We start from the raw sequence: 16633 nt of genomic DNA on the forward strand, positions 1-16633 counted from the left end.
CCTTATATTTCGCGTCGTCGCGAGAAACGCTGACAACTCGACAGAAATGAATACGAGAGAAATATAAATGGATCAAAACGAGAATAAATCCGACCGACGTTCTTCCTTCTTTTGTTTTATTCACTGCCGTTGACTCGCGTAGTCTGGAATCAGCTGCGCCGTTTGCCGGCAAGATGACGCGCGACATTCTTCCGGTTCTCCTTTGGGGGGGGAAAAAAGTGAGGTTAAACGCCACAGGGTTGGTGATTTGTTTCACTTTATTTATTTATCTTTTTTCTTTCGTGATGGAGAAATACTCGCGAGACCGCAGTGGACACAAATCGAGGAAAGAGCGTTATGACGACTACAGAGGCGAAGATCGAAGAACCCGCGATCGCACGGAGCATCGATCCGGAGAATCTAAATCGTCCATACACGATCACTCGAGGAGGTCCAGCGAGAAGCATAAAAGATCGAGGGACGACGAGTCTCGTTCGCGTCGCGAATCGCGGAAGTCCTTCAAGCGTAAGAGCCGAAAGAGGTGGGTCTTTTCAATTCAAATTTTAGAGACTGTAGGTGTTTTCCATTTGCTGACACAAACAGTCGTTCTATCCATTTTAGCAGAGTCAATGAATAACAAAAAAGAATAACACTTGTATCGATTGTGTCTTCTAAACGGAAAGCAGCCATAGAATGATTTCTAATTGATAGCCAAGTCAAGGAGTATCGCTTTGTTTCTCATGAATGCCAAGAAAGATGAAAGGACGTTTGTATCACTAAATGGAAAACATTATGATTCAGAAAACACAACGTTTGAGTGAGTACTTAGTAATTGTTGCCTGTAATTGAAGTAGACCTTTAGATCCATGCTAAATCTAAGTTTTGTTCGCGTCGCATGCTTCAACATGTTCCAATACGCCAATTTCTTCTACTATAGCTCTTATGCTCATGTCATACTACGCATTGGAGACTGAGGATTGCGAATTGAGGATTAGAATTCAGCCAGTTAGAATAAGGCCAGAATCAGACTAGACAGATTGAGATAGATTGAGATAGATTGAGACTAGACTAGATTGAGATTGAAGAATGAAAGATTGAAATTTGACCAATCAAAACAATAGGAGCTAAAATTCCTTTGCCCTCATTGGTCAAATTTCAATCTTCAATCTCAATCTTCAATGCATAGTCTGATTCCGGCCTAAAATGGATTAAACTTAAAATTACCTGATTGGTCGAATTCTAATCCTTAATTCGCAATCCTCAATCTCCAATGCGTAGTGTGACACGGGCATAGGCAGGAATCAGAATACGCATTGAAGATCGAGATTGAAGATTGAAATTTGACCAATCAAAACAATAGGAGCTAAAATTCCTTTGTCCTCAGTGGTCAAATTTTAATCTTCAATCTTCAATCTCAATCTTTAACCCCGGATCTACAATAGAATGTTAAGCTTTAAGCCATAAGAAATGGACGAATCATAGTCGATTATTCTCCTCGAATTCGACTATAATCTCGGATCTACAATAGGATTTTAAGCCTTAAATCATAAGAAATGGGCGAATCAGTCGATTATTCCCCTCGGATTTGACTGTAATTGGTCAATTTCTTATGGCTTAAACCTTAAAACATCTATTGTAGATCCGGACTAATTGGTCAATTTCTTATGACTTAAGGCTTAAAACACCTATTGTAGATCCGGAGTAATGCATAGTACGATTCCGACCTTACTGCAATGCATTTGATAGAGTGAGTATGTTGGAGCTTGCGACGTGAACAAACTTCTAGAAGAATCAATAGGTCTGTTCGCGTTGCTTACACTTTTTAGACTTATAGCGTTTTTCACTGGCAGAGCTGGTGCGCGCTCAATGCACTTTAAAGCCGTTGTACACAAATCGACGTAAAGATGTACGTTTAATAAAAATATAGAAACGAATCAAACCGTGAAATCTTCAATAAATTTTATTGTGGTATTTGATAAAATATACGTTGGGTATTTTATTAATTTAGATATATCACTTTTACATTCAGATTAAGTTAGTGTACAACAACTTTAATGTGTACTGAGTGCGCACCAGTTCTGCCAGTGAAAAACGCTATTAGCATCTTCGCTTTCTCTTTTCAGCGCTAAATATATATTTATCTCATTTTAAGTATAAAAAGTGTAAGCAACGCGAACAGACCTAATAGGCCTGTTCTTTTTGGTTGAACTTTTGCATCAGTTCATCCTTTTTCCTCTTCTTTCTTCCTGGAAAGAAAAGAAAGAAGATAAATTAGTGCAAAAGTTTAGCCAAAAAGAACAGGTCTATAAGCAGCAAAATGTTTACTCAACTGTTTCCTAAACATACATGATCATCTTTTGAAATTGTACATATATGCGATATATGTGAGAGATATAGATATATATGTTCTACATGTGGTATATATTTTTAATTTAGAGAGTCATCCTCACCGTCTTCAGATTCGAGCAAATCCAGTGATGGCTCATCTACAGACTCGTCCTCAGATTCTACAAAGTTGCTGGAGAAACTTCAGAAGCAACGGCATAAGCAGGTGGAGGATCGTAAACGACAGAAGGAACTGATGAAGGCGACGGAGACGCCAGAAGAGAAGCGTCTGCGTCGCTTGAAGAAGAAGGAAGCCAAAGAACGTAAACGTAAGGAGAGAATGGGTTGGGACAACGACTACTTACATTATACAAATACAGATAATCCATTTGGTGATGGCAATATCCTGTCTACTTTTGTATGGTCGAAAAAGTTGGGGAAGGAAGGCCTACTTGGCGTGGGCAGGGAGGAATTGGAGATTCGTAACAGGCACAAACAGGAGGAGAATAAGAGAGAGCTAGAAAAGGTGAAGAAAAGGAGGCAAGAGAGAGAATTAGAACGGCAGCAGAGGGAAGAAGAGATGACGATGTTGCAGAGAGGTAAGGAGGCTGCTCAATTAGAGCAATGGGCTCGGCAGGAAGATCAGTTCCACCTTGAGCAAGCCAGATTGAGATCCCGCATTAGAATCCAGGATGGTCGGGCGAAACCCATCGATCTTCTCGCAAAATACATAAGTGCGGAGGAAGAGGTTGATGCAGTGGAGATGCACGAGCCATATACATACTTACGAGGTCTGCACGTGAAAGACTTGGAGGACCTTATAGAGGATATAAAAGTTTACAAGGAACTGGAAAGAGGCAAGAATTTAGATTACTGGAATGATATAACTGTGATTGTGGAGGACGAGTTGCACAAACTCAGGAAAATGGAACGAACAGAATATGAAGTTGGTAAGAGAAATAATTCGTTTTTTTTTTCGATACAGATTTTTTTCAATACAGATTTTTGATGCCTAAATTTTTGTATGAATTTTACAATTTCTAATTCAAACTTAAATTGTAAAATTCATACAAAAATATTATTAAACACCAAGGCTTGCTTTAACAGAATATGATCTTCTTTACTCATTTGTACTGAATATTTTCTCAATCAGTTTTTACTTAATATTTTTTTCTCTCGCCTATTATGATTCTTGCTTACAGCATACTGTATCTTCTTTTTTAGCTGTTGGTAGAAGAGAAGGAATCCACGAGTCGGTCGCTAAAGATGTCACGGCTATTTTTAAGGGTAAAACTGCGACGCAATTGGAAGCTCTGCAATTGCAGATTCAAGCGAAAATTACAGGGAAGCCAGAAGGCGTCGATATTGGATATTGGGAAAGCCTTTTGTCTCAGTTAAAAGGTAAGAAATAAATAATTCAACAGCGTATTCAAAAATTGCAAATAATACATGTGATTCATACTAAATATTAAATATATAGCCCACATGGCGAGAGCGCGACTTAGAGATCGACATCAAGAGAATTTACGTAAAAAATTGGAGGTTCTCATCGCCGAACAAGGTGTAGCCAGAACGGAAAATGAGTCCGAAGGCTCGCAAGCACAGGAGAACGAGTCCACTGTAAGACAAGATGAACCTTCTTCCAGCACAGCTGTCGAAAAGGATGAAAATAGTCATTCTGAGTGAGTATTCTCTCCCTTATGCCGATTCAAGAAGTCTTTATCTCTTCTTTGCAGCAATAAGATATATAATTATGTCGTATGTTTCAGTCAAGAAGAGACAAGTGCTGCTGACGATCTGTTGTCCGAATCCTTCCGCGAGTACGAAGCAGGTGGCTACTCGCCAAGTTATATACCTTACTCACAGCTTGAGCCAGGCACACTCGTTACGCAGGAAGACGAGGACAATCAGCGATTAGAATACGCAAGGCAACAAGTCCTCAATACCGGCAGAAAAATTCAGAACGTGCTGACAATCGAGGAGCAGGCCATGCATCGGGAGGCGCGAAAGGGCATGGGCTCGGACGAGGCGCAGTTCAGCGTCGAGTCGTCATTGGAAGCGCAAATCTACCTATGGTCCGACAAGTACCGACCGCGTAAACCGCGCTACTTCAATCGCGTGCACACAGGTTTCGAGTGGAACAAATACAATCAGACGCACTACGACATGGACAACCCGCCACCGAAGATCGTACAAGGATATAAATTCAACATTTTCTATCCGGACCTCATCGATAAAAATACCACGCCAGAATACTTTCTTGTAAGATATTTGAATCTTCTTCGGGCACAACTATTGTGAGGCCTGTATTTTTTTTTTTATAAAGTTTTAAATTGGTATATATTGATACAGTAAGTTGAAGTGAAACAACAATATTTGTTTAGTTTACTTATTGCACCACAGTGTATACCAGTTCAGAATTTTCTTAAACTGCTTACGTTTTAACAAATTCCTAGCTATTCTGCATTTTGTGTAGTTCAATTTTATTAATTTATTAAAACGCAAGCGATCTAGCAGAAAAAAATGTATCGTGTGCTCATAGGCTTTAGATTAGCATTGATGATTTATAATTTTTTTAAGTAAATTATTTAATTCTGATTTTAATTTTCAGACACCCTGCACCGACAATAAAGATTTCGCCATCCTGCGATTTCATGCGGGCCCGCCTTACGAGGACATTGCATTCAAAATTGTTAATCGAGAATGGGAGTACTCATACAAGCGTGGATTTAGATGTCAGTTCCACAACAACATCTTCCAATTATGGTTTCACTTTAAAAGATATAGATATCGTCGTTAACATATGTATATATCGTTATATAACTACAATTTTATAGAAGACTTGTACAGACTTGTGTATATATATATATATATTACATCGTTGTATTTGTACAATATCGTGCGGCTAATTTTTTTAATATCATATTTATATAAAAAAGCGAATAAAAAGAGATCCATGATACGCAGTGGCTGTATTATGATAAAATGTGCGGCTTTTTAGCAATTCATAATCGCGCATACTTTTATCGTTTGCTCGTTCGCTTTCGAACGACTTCCGCAATGACGAGAACACGCAGTGCACACCGAGCGCGGTACAGTCAGTGTTTTAAACGGCGGTCGTTGGATCGATTTTTCCTTTGCCACCTGTGTACTGTCACACAATCGACCGCACACTCGTACATATAGAAAGGTAAAAGCTGTACGGAACTAATGGCAAGGTGAAGCCGAGCTCGCAGTACGCCGCGTAATTCGGTAGCAAAGGGCCGCGCGTCGTCGGGAACTTCGCTTCCGCTTATGCTCAATTAAAAATAAATGTGAAATAAATGGACTGCGTATCAACGACTACGACTGTTATTTGCGCATTCGTGTTATTTGTATGTGCGATTTCTGAAACAAAGTTCCCGCATTTTTATTGCGGGTGCGGATGGTGTAACGCAATCATTCATTTAATATTATAATTAATCGAGTTTCTCTAACATTCGTTCGAATTGTACACACAAGCATCGAAACATACCACCTGTTCATCGGACGAGGAAAAACACTATATGTTTGTGACGTCAATCGCATAACTTAAGTATACGTTCGAGGAAAAGCGATGACCGTTTGCATAGAAAATGTAAAGCGAAATTTAGTAGGCGTCGAGAAACGTTCCCTTTCCGGCACGAAAGTTCTTTGAGACTTCGAGATGTCACTGATAAGATAGATTACAGAATGATCGAAGTCACTTCTAAACGATGAAATTTAAGTATCGAACATTAACTCTTTAATTGTTTTCGTCTTATATCAATGTAAAAACGTTGAGGGGTGAACTCGTGGAGGATTTATTGTCGGCAGAAAATACGATTATGCTCGCTTCGCGACTTTTGTCCCGTGATTTGTGAGGGTCACCAATACCGATAAAATCGTTATGAAGTGGAAGAGAGGGCCATGTGAGTTTCTGTCGCAGAAAACGTTTCTTATAATAAAGGATGACTTGGATATTTCAAAAGGTAATGTCCATCGTATTTCGTGTCAGTGACATTTTTTTCTAATCCATTCTTCAAATGGAACAATGATGATTTGATCCAGAAGCAAATCGCCCCAGAAGAGATGATTTCTTCTGTGATTGATTCTTTTAAAAATGTATGACGTGTTAACTCATTAAAAACTAATGTCTTATTTTTTAAATAAAATCTTATCGTGCGAATGAAATAGTAATAAATAGTCTTCTTTTAAATCTTTATTATTCCTAGTATTTTTCAATAATTTTTTCAGTGGTTACAGCAGTTAAATATTAAAATTATCCAGTCAATAATTAACATCAACTAAAAGTAACATAACATTAGTGTTATAATTTTGTATTTAACATGACAAATATAATACAAAGGGTGTTATATAAAAGTTACATTGTTGTGACTAAAATTATTGATGTTACTTCTAGTTGGTATTGAGAATTAACTATTTCTCTCTGACAATCACAGTGTCAATCTGAGACATTTAAAAAACAAAAAGTACACATTAAAATCTCTAACTACTATAGTTTTCAATGAGATAAAACCGATCTACATTTCTGTGTCGATGCTTCCTATCAACAACAGATCATCTCCGTCTAAATAGATCCGACTAAGACGACAAACGGCAAGAAGGCAGCGGCGAAAAATGCGGCGCGTATCGGCACCTGGCCGCCAAAAATGAAGCGCATGCAGGTTTTTTGCGAAGAGGAGCCGGAGAGGCCGAAGACGGCGAATCTTACGAGGCCAAGTGTGCTGGACCCCGCGCTCGTGAATAAGCTTGACATGTCATTGCTCAGTAAGGAATTGCTCTGCGACTCGATGACGCGTTTCCATCAGAATGGCAAGCCAGTCAGTGGGGGCACGACATCATCGTCGTCATCGTCGTCATTATCATTGCTGTTACCATCGCCGCCGTCGGCATTACGACGACGCCAAAGCGCTGTCGTCAACACCACGACGACTACCACCTGGCCGTCTTATGACGCTCCAGTGCGTCGTCAGCGACGGAGCTTTGAACAGATTTACGAGCTGCGGGTCGCAGCGGGCCAAATGGAGGAGATTGACACATCTCGATCGTCCGCAGCCACCGCGACGCAAGAGTCTGCGTCCAGACGAAACACCGACATCAGAAGGCTCGACGATAATAATAACAAGTCAGTAATGATTAGATCGTAAATTAATCGAACTAATAATATCCTTTAAAAAATGTCAAATATTTATATTCATTTATATTCAGGGAAAGGCCAAGTAATACACGCGGATTTTACCTAATTTTAAATATATTTTAATATTTACCCCCCACTAATCCATTATATGCAGGTAACACAATTATTAGATATCAAATATTCGCGAGAAATTTGCAACGAACATTTTCGAATTTTTTATTAAATTGCGTATCGATATTATTCGTATAATTACAGGCGTTAAAATATTAGTTAAAATTATGTTATAATTATAAAATAATTTTTCTACTACATACCTAATTATATTGCATAAAAAAACGGATGAGAAATTATCGATTCAAATTTCTTGTAAATACTTGAATTTTGTGCTATGTTACTTTCTTACGAATTAATGATAAGCACTAAGACATATTTAAAGTTAGGCGAAATTCGTATGTATATTACTTGTAGCCTCCCATTGTTAGTTATCAGAAGATTAACTTACGCGGGGCCATTGTTAAGACAGCAAACAGTCACAATTGTGACTGTTTATATATTAGGACCTTGAATAACGGACAGCGCGTCTTGTGCGCTGCGGCTCTGAGTGCAAGGCGTCTACCAACTTTAAACAAATCATTAGTTTTAAACTTATTAATGCAATGAAAATGAAACTTTCCAGAACATTTGTTCATATCCGAATGAACAACTTTCTCGCTGAAAGTTTTAGGATGCTCGAAATTCGCTCGATAAACGAAGCACCTGAATGCATAAAAAAGGATATTTTGCAGGTGTGTATAAAAAAAATAATAAGTTGTTTGTTTATTGACAAATATCGGTTTTTCTTTCTTCACTAGACGTGGAAAACTCTAATGATCATAACTTCGAAAATAGCAAAAAAACGCATTTTTCGAGTATATATCCTCAAATATCTCAAAATCCTGACGTGATAGGCCAATTCTGATTTCAGATTCGGATTCTACGCAGAAAATTACGTCGGAAATGACCCACAGCTTCCCAACAACAAAACCTTGTTGACCTGTGTTATTAAACTCTGAAAACCTTGCATATTTTATCTTTGAAAAATAATTACACCTCATCATGGTTATTTATATATCCTGTTTGCTTTTAAATAATCATGTTTTATACTTATAAATTCTAAATATATTCATGCGATTAGAAACAGTCCTCCTAAAGTGCTATCGATGGTGAAGAAGAAGAACTCGCGGACCGGTCTATCAAATGATCTGGAAATTTTCACCTCTACCTCAAAGACAACAAAAAGTGCGCCAGAGCCTTGCAAATCTTGCGGGCGTCCAGATCAGCCGGAGAGATTCCACAGTCATCCTAAGGGCAGTCAGTCCAAAATCAAGGATATCCCATCGCCGATGACGACGAAACCGAAACCTGTGGTGCCGTCGGTACCAAAGTCCATTCAAAAGCCGGTGGCGTTGAACTTTCGTAGCGACCGGAACAGGAATAAACTAGATGAGGCCGAGACGAAGTCGAACCCGGTCATTCCTCAGGATCATCCTTCTCAGGACTCGGATCAGCAAAGCAGATCGTTGTCCGCGCCGATGAAACGAGGTCCCAGAAGTGTTACATGCTACGTCTGCGGTCGGGAATTCGGCACTGCCAGCTTTCCTATACACGAGCCTAAGTGTATGGAGGTAAGGGGTGGCTTCGACATTATCGCAATACCCTAAAACACAATACTTAATATGATTACTGTTAATTATTGCTATTAATGCGTATATTAATATGATTAACATACGCATTAATAGCAATAATTAATAGCGATCCCAGTAAATTGTCAATATATATTACTATATTCGATTAAACAACATGATTGTTACATGCAACATGTGTTGTATAACATTTATATTATTAAGTAGGAAGTTACATTGATACAATCTTATTATTAGTTGGTGTTTACTAGGGTCTATCTTTTACTTCGACTCACTTTTCGTCGTGATAAAAGCCTTAAAACAGATAAATCCTAAAATTAGGGCAGCACACGACTGACATTTTGAAGAGGCCGTATAAAGTCGCCGATAAATTCCTCTTCCCATTTCATCGCGGAAGTAACAGAAGGTTCATAACATAATTGCTTTGCAGCGATAGCGCGTGTAATAAGTCAAGGCCCTTCCGCAAGATCGATGATGGTATAACGTTGCATTGCTTGTACTATTAAACTCGATATCAGATGCATTCATTTGCGTGTAACCGATGTGTCATAGTTGAGCAGAACTATAACCGCAGCAATCGGTTGCGGTAATTTGTACGCGCTTAGATGGGGTGTCTTCGACCGACCGACCGCATTTTCCCGTAACGTTGGATTATTTAATGAATACTCTATATCCTGCATTTGCGCACACAAGTTTACCGAATGTGATGTTACGCGACTCTTATCTCGCTTTCCCATCGTGATCTTTGCGATCGATACGTAAATTCGCATTTATACACGCAATCACCCTTAGTTATATGAATGGTATATACAGACTTGGAACCAAAAGACATTGGAACAAACGTTATATACCACAGCAGTGCTAATGTGCTGCAATATAAAATCGATACAATAGTTGCGTGTTGCACGGAAAGAATGATTTTACTGCAATATCTACAAATTGATCTAGCTATAGATCTAAAAAAATATTTTTATTGGACAATCAAAAGAATTATGTAAAAAAATTCAAACATAATGAAATATTGCATAAAAATTTGATATTCTAGCAATCAGCTTGTGAGTGTTCTGTATAATTATTTTGGTTATTAGTTTGTTCATATATGTATTTGATATATAAAGATTTATTGAACATTAATACTTAAAAACTAGCTTTAGCTCGTAGCTCTTCCTTTATTTTAATTTTTGTTTTATTCAATTGAGCCTTAATTATTAATCTCTGTTATTTTGGTAGTAATATAATTATTTCAGATATGTAGCTAAATTTTAGATACTTTGGCAAAACCGTTCTTTGCATGTGCATAGAAAATTGTATGTAAATTGTTGGAAAGTTCTTATTAACCTTTAGAGAGCCGGACTGGCCACTATAGTGGCCAGTAACAGAAGTCTGTTTAACTTGAATCACTGCAGCCCATCAAATATTCAACTATTATTTCATTAATATAACTGTTTTGAAGATTTTCATACAATACAGACTTTGCCATAAATTCCAATATTTTCACTTGATAGGTAGAAAATGATAATTAGCAAACAATAATATAAATAAAAAATAAATAAAAATAAAATAATAAATAAATAAAAATGTAAAAAAAATATAAAATGTAAAAAAAATGAAAAAAAGGGACTACATAATTTTCTACGTCCACGTCGTTAGTCCTGGATCACACTAAAAGAAAGTTTCATATGTACGTAAACGTTTATGTTATTCAATTCGACTTATCTAGACTTACCTAGGTAAATAACACTATTTCTACACAAAATTTCGATAATTTGACTTCAGAAACATGTTCTGCAACATCAAAAATACTTAGGAATACTAAAAAATTTTTAAATAATGATAAAATTGACTAATCTATTTATATTCGTTAAATAACTATTATTATTTTATTACTTTGGTATCATAAATTATTATATACACTGAAAAAAAAGATTGGTTGCTGCAGCAAATTAGATGGTAAAATATGGCATAACATTTTTAATTGGCTACAGCAGCTAATTTTTGGTTGCGTTAGCATATCCGCAATGTCAGTATAGGATTTCGATTGGTTGCTGTAACCAAAAATTGGCTGCTGCAGTCAATTACAAATGCTATGCCATATTTTACCATCTAATTTGCTGCAGCAGCCAATCTTTTCTTTCAGTGTACTAGAACATCATACGTATATATTTATTTAGTAATTCTCTACTATGCTATTCATATACTTATTAAAGCGAACATCTTTATTACAGAAATGGGAGCGCGAGAATAATTCGCTGCCTTCATCTCAAAGACGGCCCAAACCGCAAAAACCTACGGTTAGCATCGAGCACAACGATTGGAACGCAGCTGCATGGGAGCAGAGTCAGGTAGATCCTCCGTTACAATTCTAATTAACGATGCAACGTTAACGAAATATACGACGGAGTAGTCATTCTTACGAGATGCGTCGTTTCCGTCTGAGAGGATATTGTTTCGCGCTTCGTTAATTTTATCGGACGATGATGCAGTCTTTATTCATCGATGATGTAAGAATCAATTACAGGATGCACATACGGAGCTCTAGGAGCGCCCGGAAAATGTGCCTGGTAAATTAGAATCGAAAGCAAAAAGAATTTGATTTTATAAAATTGGACACTTTGCCTTAGAAATTAAAGAAAATTAATAAATTCCAATTTAAATCTTGAAAGATTCGTCATGGATTTATTTAGAATCAAATTACTAGACATAATAATTTAATAATATCGCGTGCACAGTCTACTTTCGTGCTGTTCACGAGTGCGTGATTCTAACATCGAATATTAAAGATTGCTCTTTAACATCTCATATGCATACGATTCGCACGAGCGCATACCAAATGAGAATTGCGTGTTATGCAAGGAGGGTCTTTCACGATTAACTATCTGCGTAAAAAATTAGAATTGTTCGTTATATAATGATAAATTGATACTCTGTGATTACCAGTAATTTCAACATTTGCAGACGTCGATTCAGAGATAACAAAAAATTTTTTCTTTAACTAATAATTTTTTCAAATCATTTTGCACTTTATTAATTATTTCACTATCTTGATCAATGCATTAATTTGTTATTAATCTTATTTATAGAACACATGATGACTTTTATGTACAATTAAATGCCAGTAGAGATATACATACATATAATTTGTCTGTATAATTAAATAAAAATACAAGAACCTGCATTTTTATAGGAGCAATTAATTCCGTGTGCAAAGTGTGGGAGGACGTTTTTGCCTGAACGATTGCCAGTCCATGAAAGAAGTTGCAAAGCCACGCCTAAGGTATCAAATGCATTCAGTGATTCGGCGTTGTAGTTTCCCCACATATCATCTATTCTTCTAGAATAACGAACGACTGGGCACTCCAGCGAATGGACGTAATGCACCGCCTACTGTTCCCTGTAGTGTTTGTGGACGAAGATTCGGTACTAGAAGCATAAAGATTCACGAGCCTCAATGTAATAGGCGGTGGCAAGCCCAGAAAGATGCCAATCAGAAAGATCAAGTCCTTTACAGGCAAAAATCAGCCTATAGTGGACAGGGGAGTTCACAGTCAATGTATCCGGTGAGCTAAAAAATGGAAAACGTACAAGCTTTCATCTTTGAATCAACTCGTATCACTATATCTTTATATATCTTTCGTGCGAATAAATATTTTCCTTTTGCAGTGAGCTTTTTTAATATTCTCTGACATTTAGAATAAATTATTTCTAAATTTCTATATAAACGTTCTTTGTTATTTGAAATAAAAACTCTCTTATTTTACGCGACATTGAATTGTGTCATGTGTGAGATAAAATAGTTTGTTATAACTAATATAAACTATTAGAATAAAAAACAATTAAATGGAATGTTTAGCAAATAGTAAGAAAAATAAGGAGACACATTTAAACTGCTTGATTTTAGAATTTGTCGCAAAAGAAAACAGTTACATGTTATATCTGTGGTCGAGATTTCGGATCATCTAGTATTGCTATTCACGAGCCCCAGTGCTTGAAGAAGTGGCATGCCGAAAATGATAAGCTATCGCCGGCTCGAAGAAGAAAGGAGCCGCAAAAACCTGAGACTATATATATACGTAAGTCAATGTTCTCATTTGCATAATAATACTTGCATTATAATGCCTAGCCCTGCGTTCGTTTTAAGCGTTTATAAGTTGTTCATGTTATCTTTCTTTCGCATGTATAAATGAGCGATGAAGATAATGCTTACAGCACGTGAGCACCTAAAGCAAACGCAGAGAATGTTATACAAAAATGTAATGACAAAAAGATTATTGAAAGGGTATTTATAATAATTTGAAAAAATTTTAATATCCCGAAGTTATATTAAAGTTATGATTGCAATTTCTATCTTTTAACACTTTGTCAGCAAATTTGGATTTTAAAGGACTTTAAAGTTAACATTTTGATTGTGAATTGTGATAGATAAATTTAAATTTGTGAAAAATGAGTAAAATACAATCCATGTTTATAATAGTAAAAATTCGTTGTTAAAGCTTTCACTAATATGCAAGAATTTTTTCAGATTTTTAACAGTCTGGAATAATATAAAAATATATATTAATAAATATATTGATAAATTTTATTCCCTTTCCCGCACTTTCTCTTCGTCTAGCACAAAGGTATAATCTTATAAAATAATGCATAACGATCAGAATAGATTCTTTCGAAGCTTGTGTTTGTCCTTTCGCGCATATTTGTCATTCACCTTGAAGTTCATTCTGAATTCGTTGTCACGGTCAAGAGTACTACGAAGTGAATTAATCAAGTTAAAGCGATTACATGTGCATGTATGAAACATGAAGTAATGTTCCCGCCATGGAATGGAAGTGGGTGTAGTCCTGATTAATTATACATGCGTCACAGATGTATTCTTGATCGGGAGTTTCGCTTACGAATCGATAATTGCTTGACAGAATGCGACGAAAATCTTATGTCACTCATGTCTCTTGAGTTTCCTGTAGGAATAAAAAAAATATGATTTAAAAGTAAAAATTTAAACCCAAACGATGCCATATATATACATATTAGCGATAACTTGAATCTATAAAATTTTATAACTAATGTCCATTTTTATCAATGTAGATTAACTTTCATCTCGGTTTAATTTACTTTTTGTCTTTTTCTAATCTTTAAAACACATTAGAAAAAGATAAAAACTAAGTTAAATTGAAATTAAAATTAATCTACATTGATAAAAATGAATGTAAGCCCATTTGATAACTAAAAGTAATATCCCAGCAAATACCAACTACATTGGGTGCATTCAGTACCACGACCGCTCACTGAGCGCTCAGTGAACTCTTGTATCTGTTTGGTTTATATTTTTAGTTCTAACGGAATATGCCAATAAGATGCAAGCGCTCACTGAGCGTTCAATGAGCGATTGTAGTACTGAATACACCCATTAATTTAATTAACTTAATTGTTAGTTCTAATTCCCACTCAACAATGTAATTGTTGTTATATATTACAGTTATATTGTTGAGAGGGAAATTACAACTAACAATTATGTTAATGTTAGACTGCGTTCCAATATTCGCTGCCAGTACTGAAAATCTATACTATACATTATGTGCATTATAGATTTTCAGCACTGGCAGTGAATATCGGAATACAGTCTTGCATGTTGTGTTTGCTAAGATAACATCAAGTTATAATTTCGCAATCAATAAAGTAACTAATTCATACAACATTATGTGTTTATTACATTTATATTATTGAGTGCAAAATTATAATATTGATGTTGTAACTTTTAGTTTGTATGGGAGGAATTTATTTTGACAGTCAAACAGTAGTAGAATTGTCAATTCTGAGGCAACAGACAAATCGTTTACAAATCAATTTAGTAACCGAACATTTTCTTAAAGCTTCGCCTACACTTTTCAAGGTACAATACAGTCGGCAATGACGACTTCACTGTTCGCAGAGGATCCCAGCACGGGAAATATGGTGGTTGATCAGACAGCAACGGTTGAGGCCAACTGGATGACGCACCTGAGCCAACTGGTACCCTGCAAGCATTGCGGAAGAACTTTTAATCCCGATCGTGTGAACATTCATGAGAAAAGCTGCAAAGGGAATCGTTAAGAATCTAATCGGTTCTCTCTTACCTTAACATCAGACTATATTATACTAATCAAGTACCGCTTATATTTTTTAGAAGTGATTTGTGTTTTTACATGGATATTATATAATAATATCGACTTCTGTAACATAGCATATGGAGATACTTTTAAGTTTTTTTACTTAAAACTCGCTTAAAACTTTACTTTTAAAACTCGCTTCTATCTAGGTTTTTATTAATTACGGATGACGTATTATTGATTATACAATTCGTGATTTTCTGTTTTGAGGAAGCACTTATTGGATTGACATGTAAAAGTGAGCGATAATAAAATCAAAGATTAAAGCACCTGTTGTGCACCTTGCATAAACGCACGAATGTTGTTAGATGTTACGAATCAGTGCATGATTATAACACAATTTAAGTTTAATTAATTACGCAAATTAGTTATCAATTTACTGTATATACGTGTCCCGGAGTTATCATTGCTTCGGTCCGCGGATCTCGTCGATATTGATCCTAGATGTGTTCTTTGTAGTTGCGCGTTGTGTTCTACATTTTGTACTTAAAACGAAATATAATTAGAGAGAAAAGAGAAAGATAAAAAGATAAAAATCTAGAGAGAAAAGGGAAAGATAAAAAGTACAAAGAATTCAGCTACAAGAAATAAACATTTGAACAAAAAACTCGAGCGGTAATTCCTAATAATGTCTTTGTAATTGACTCGAATGCGAGTTTTATAAAATAAATTTAAGTCCACTTAAAGAAGGAACTTACGAAATGTCTTATTACTGTCTGATATTGCCTTTTTCAATCCATTCAGTCTCAAACTGCTAATAAAAGTATTGTAAATTAAAACTATAAACTACGTTTACACAGGCTGTGTTCCAAAATTGACTGCCAGTACTGAAAATCTATAGTGCACGTAACGTAAACTGTAGCATTTTTTGTGCTGGCAGTAAATTTGGAACACAGCCACAATACTCTTAATTGGGTTTAAAGTCTATTCCACAATTACGTAAAGCGCATTAAACATTCCAATATGCTCCTACCATAGCTCTTACTCACTCCAACGCGCTTGGTAGAGTGAGAAGGAGTTATGGTAGGAACATGTTGGAGCATGTTGGAGCTTGCGACGCGACAAACCTAAAGTGAAACGTTGCGCATAATGGTGATAGAATACTGGAATCAACCAATTGAATTTGGGTCCAAATGTACTTTCCTAGACTGCGTTCGAAAACATCACCCGGGTGCTCCCATGTATCATCATATCCTTATTTAACATTGGCTGCGTTCAGCAGAACGTTTGTTTTGCAACTGTTGGAAGTTTCCTTCGCGCTGATTGGATCATACTTTTAGATCTAGAAGAATGGTCCTATCTCAGTAGACAATCATAAAACGGTTGCAAAACTGTTGAGTCTGCTGAAC

At 36.3% G+C, this 16633-nt stretch overlaps 2 protein-coding genes and 1 long non-coding RNA gene across 5 annotated transcripts; 2 read left to right on the plus strand and 1 right to left on the minus strand.

Annotated features, from left to right (window-relative positions):
• The first annotated feature begins 238 nt into the window (after window positions 1-238).
• Window positions 239-5206, plus strand: LOC108727338 (cactin, spliceosome C complex subunit). 2 transcript variants are annotated; one of them, XM_018455442.1, is made up of 6 exons: window positions 239-520; window positions 2416-3254; window positions 3529-3705; window positions 3785-3986; window positions 4074-4566; window positions 4916-5206. In XM_018455442.1, the coding sequence occupies exons 1-6, from the start codon at window positions 285-287 to the stop codon at window positions 5102-5104; spliced, it is 2136 nt and encodes a 711-aa protein (XP_018310944.1). In that variant the 5' UTR covers window positions 239-284; the 3' UTR covers window positions 5105-5206. The 2 variants fall into 2 exon arrangements, with proteins under 2 accessions (XP_018310944.1, XP_018310945.1); XM_018455443.1 differs by lacking the exon at window positions 239-520 and adding an exon at window positions 753-796.
• Window positions 5200-15971, plus strand: LOC108727339 (uncharacterized). 2 transcript variants are annotated; one of them, XM_018455444.1, is made up of 8 exons: window positions 5200-6293; window positions 6901-7450; window positions 8637-9126; window positions 11370-11486; window positions 12329-12418; window positions 12480-12701; window positions 13043-13214; window positions 15029-15971. In XM_018455444.1, exons 1-8 carry the CDS (start codon window positions 6212-6214, stop codon window positions 15226-15228), a joined length of 1923 nt encoding a protein of 640 aa, XP_018310946.1. In that variant the 5' UTR covers window positions 5200-6211; the 3' UTR covers window positions 15229-15971. The 2 variants fall into 2 exon arrangements, with proteins under 2 accessions (XP_018310946.1, XP_018310947.1); XM_018455445.1 differs by having other exon boundaries at window positions 15068-15971.
• Window positions 12509-15094, minus strand: LOC108727340 (uncharacterized). The gene is made up of 3 exons (XR_001936844.1): window positions 15019-15094; window positions 13921-14096; window positions 12509-12564 (listed from the first exon to the last, which is right to left on the minus strand). It is a non-coding gene; the product is annotated as an uncharacterized lncRNA (long non-coding RNA).
• Window positions 15972-16633: the final 662 nt, after the last annotated feature.

Source organism: Mycetomoellerius zeteki, unplaced genomic scaffold (assembly GCF_001594055.1).
Source record: "Mycetomoellerius zeteki isolate Tzet28-1 unplaced genomic scaffold, Tzet1.0 scaffold48, whole genome shotgun sequence".
NCBI lineage: Eukaryota > Metazoa > Arthropoda > Insecta > Hymenoptera > Formicidae > Mycetomoellerius > Mycetomoellerius zeteki.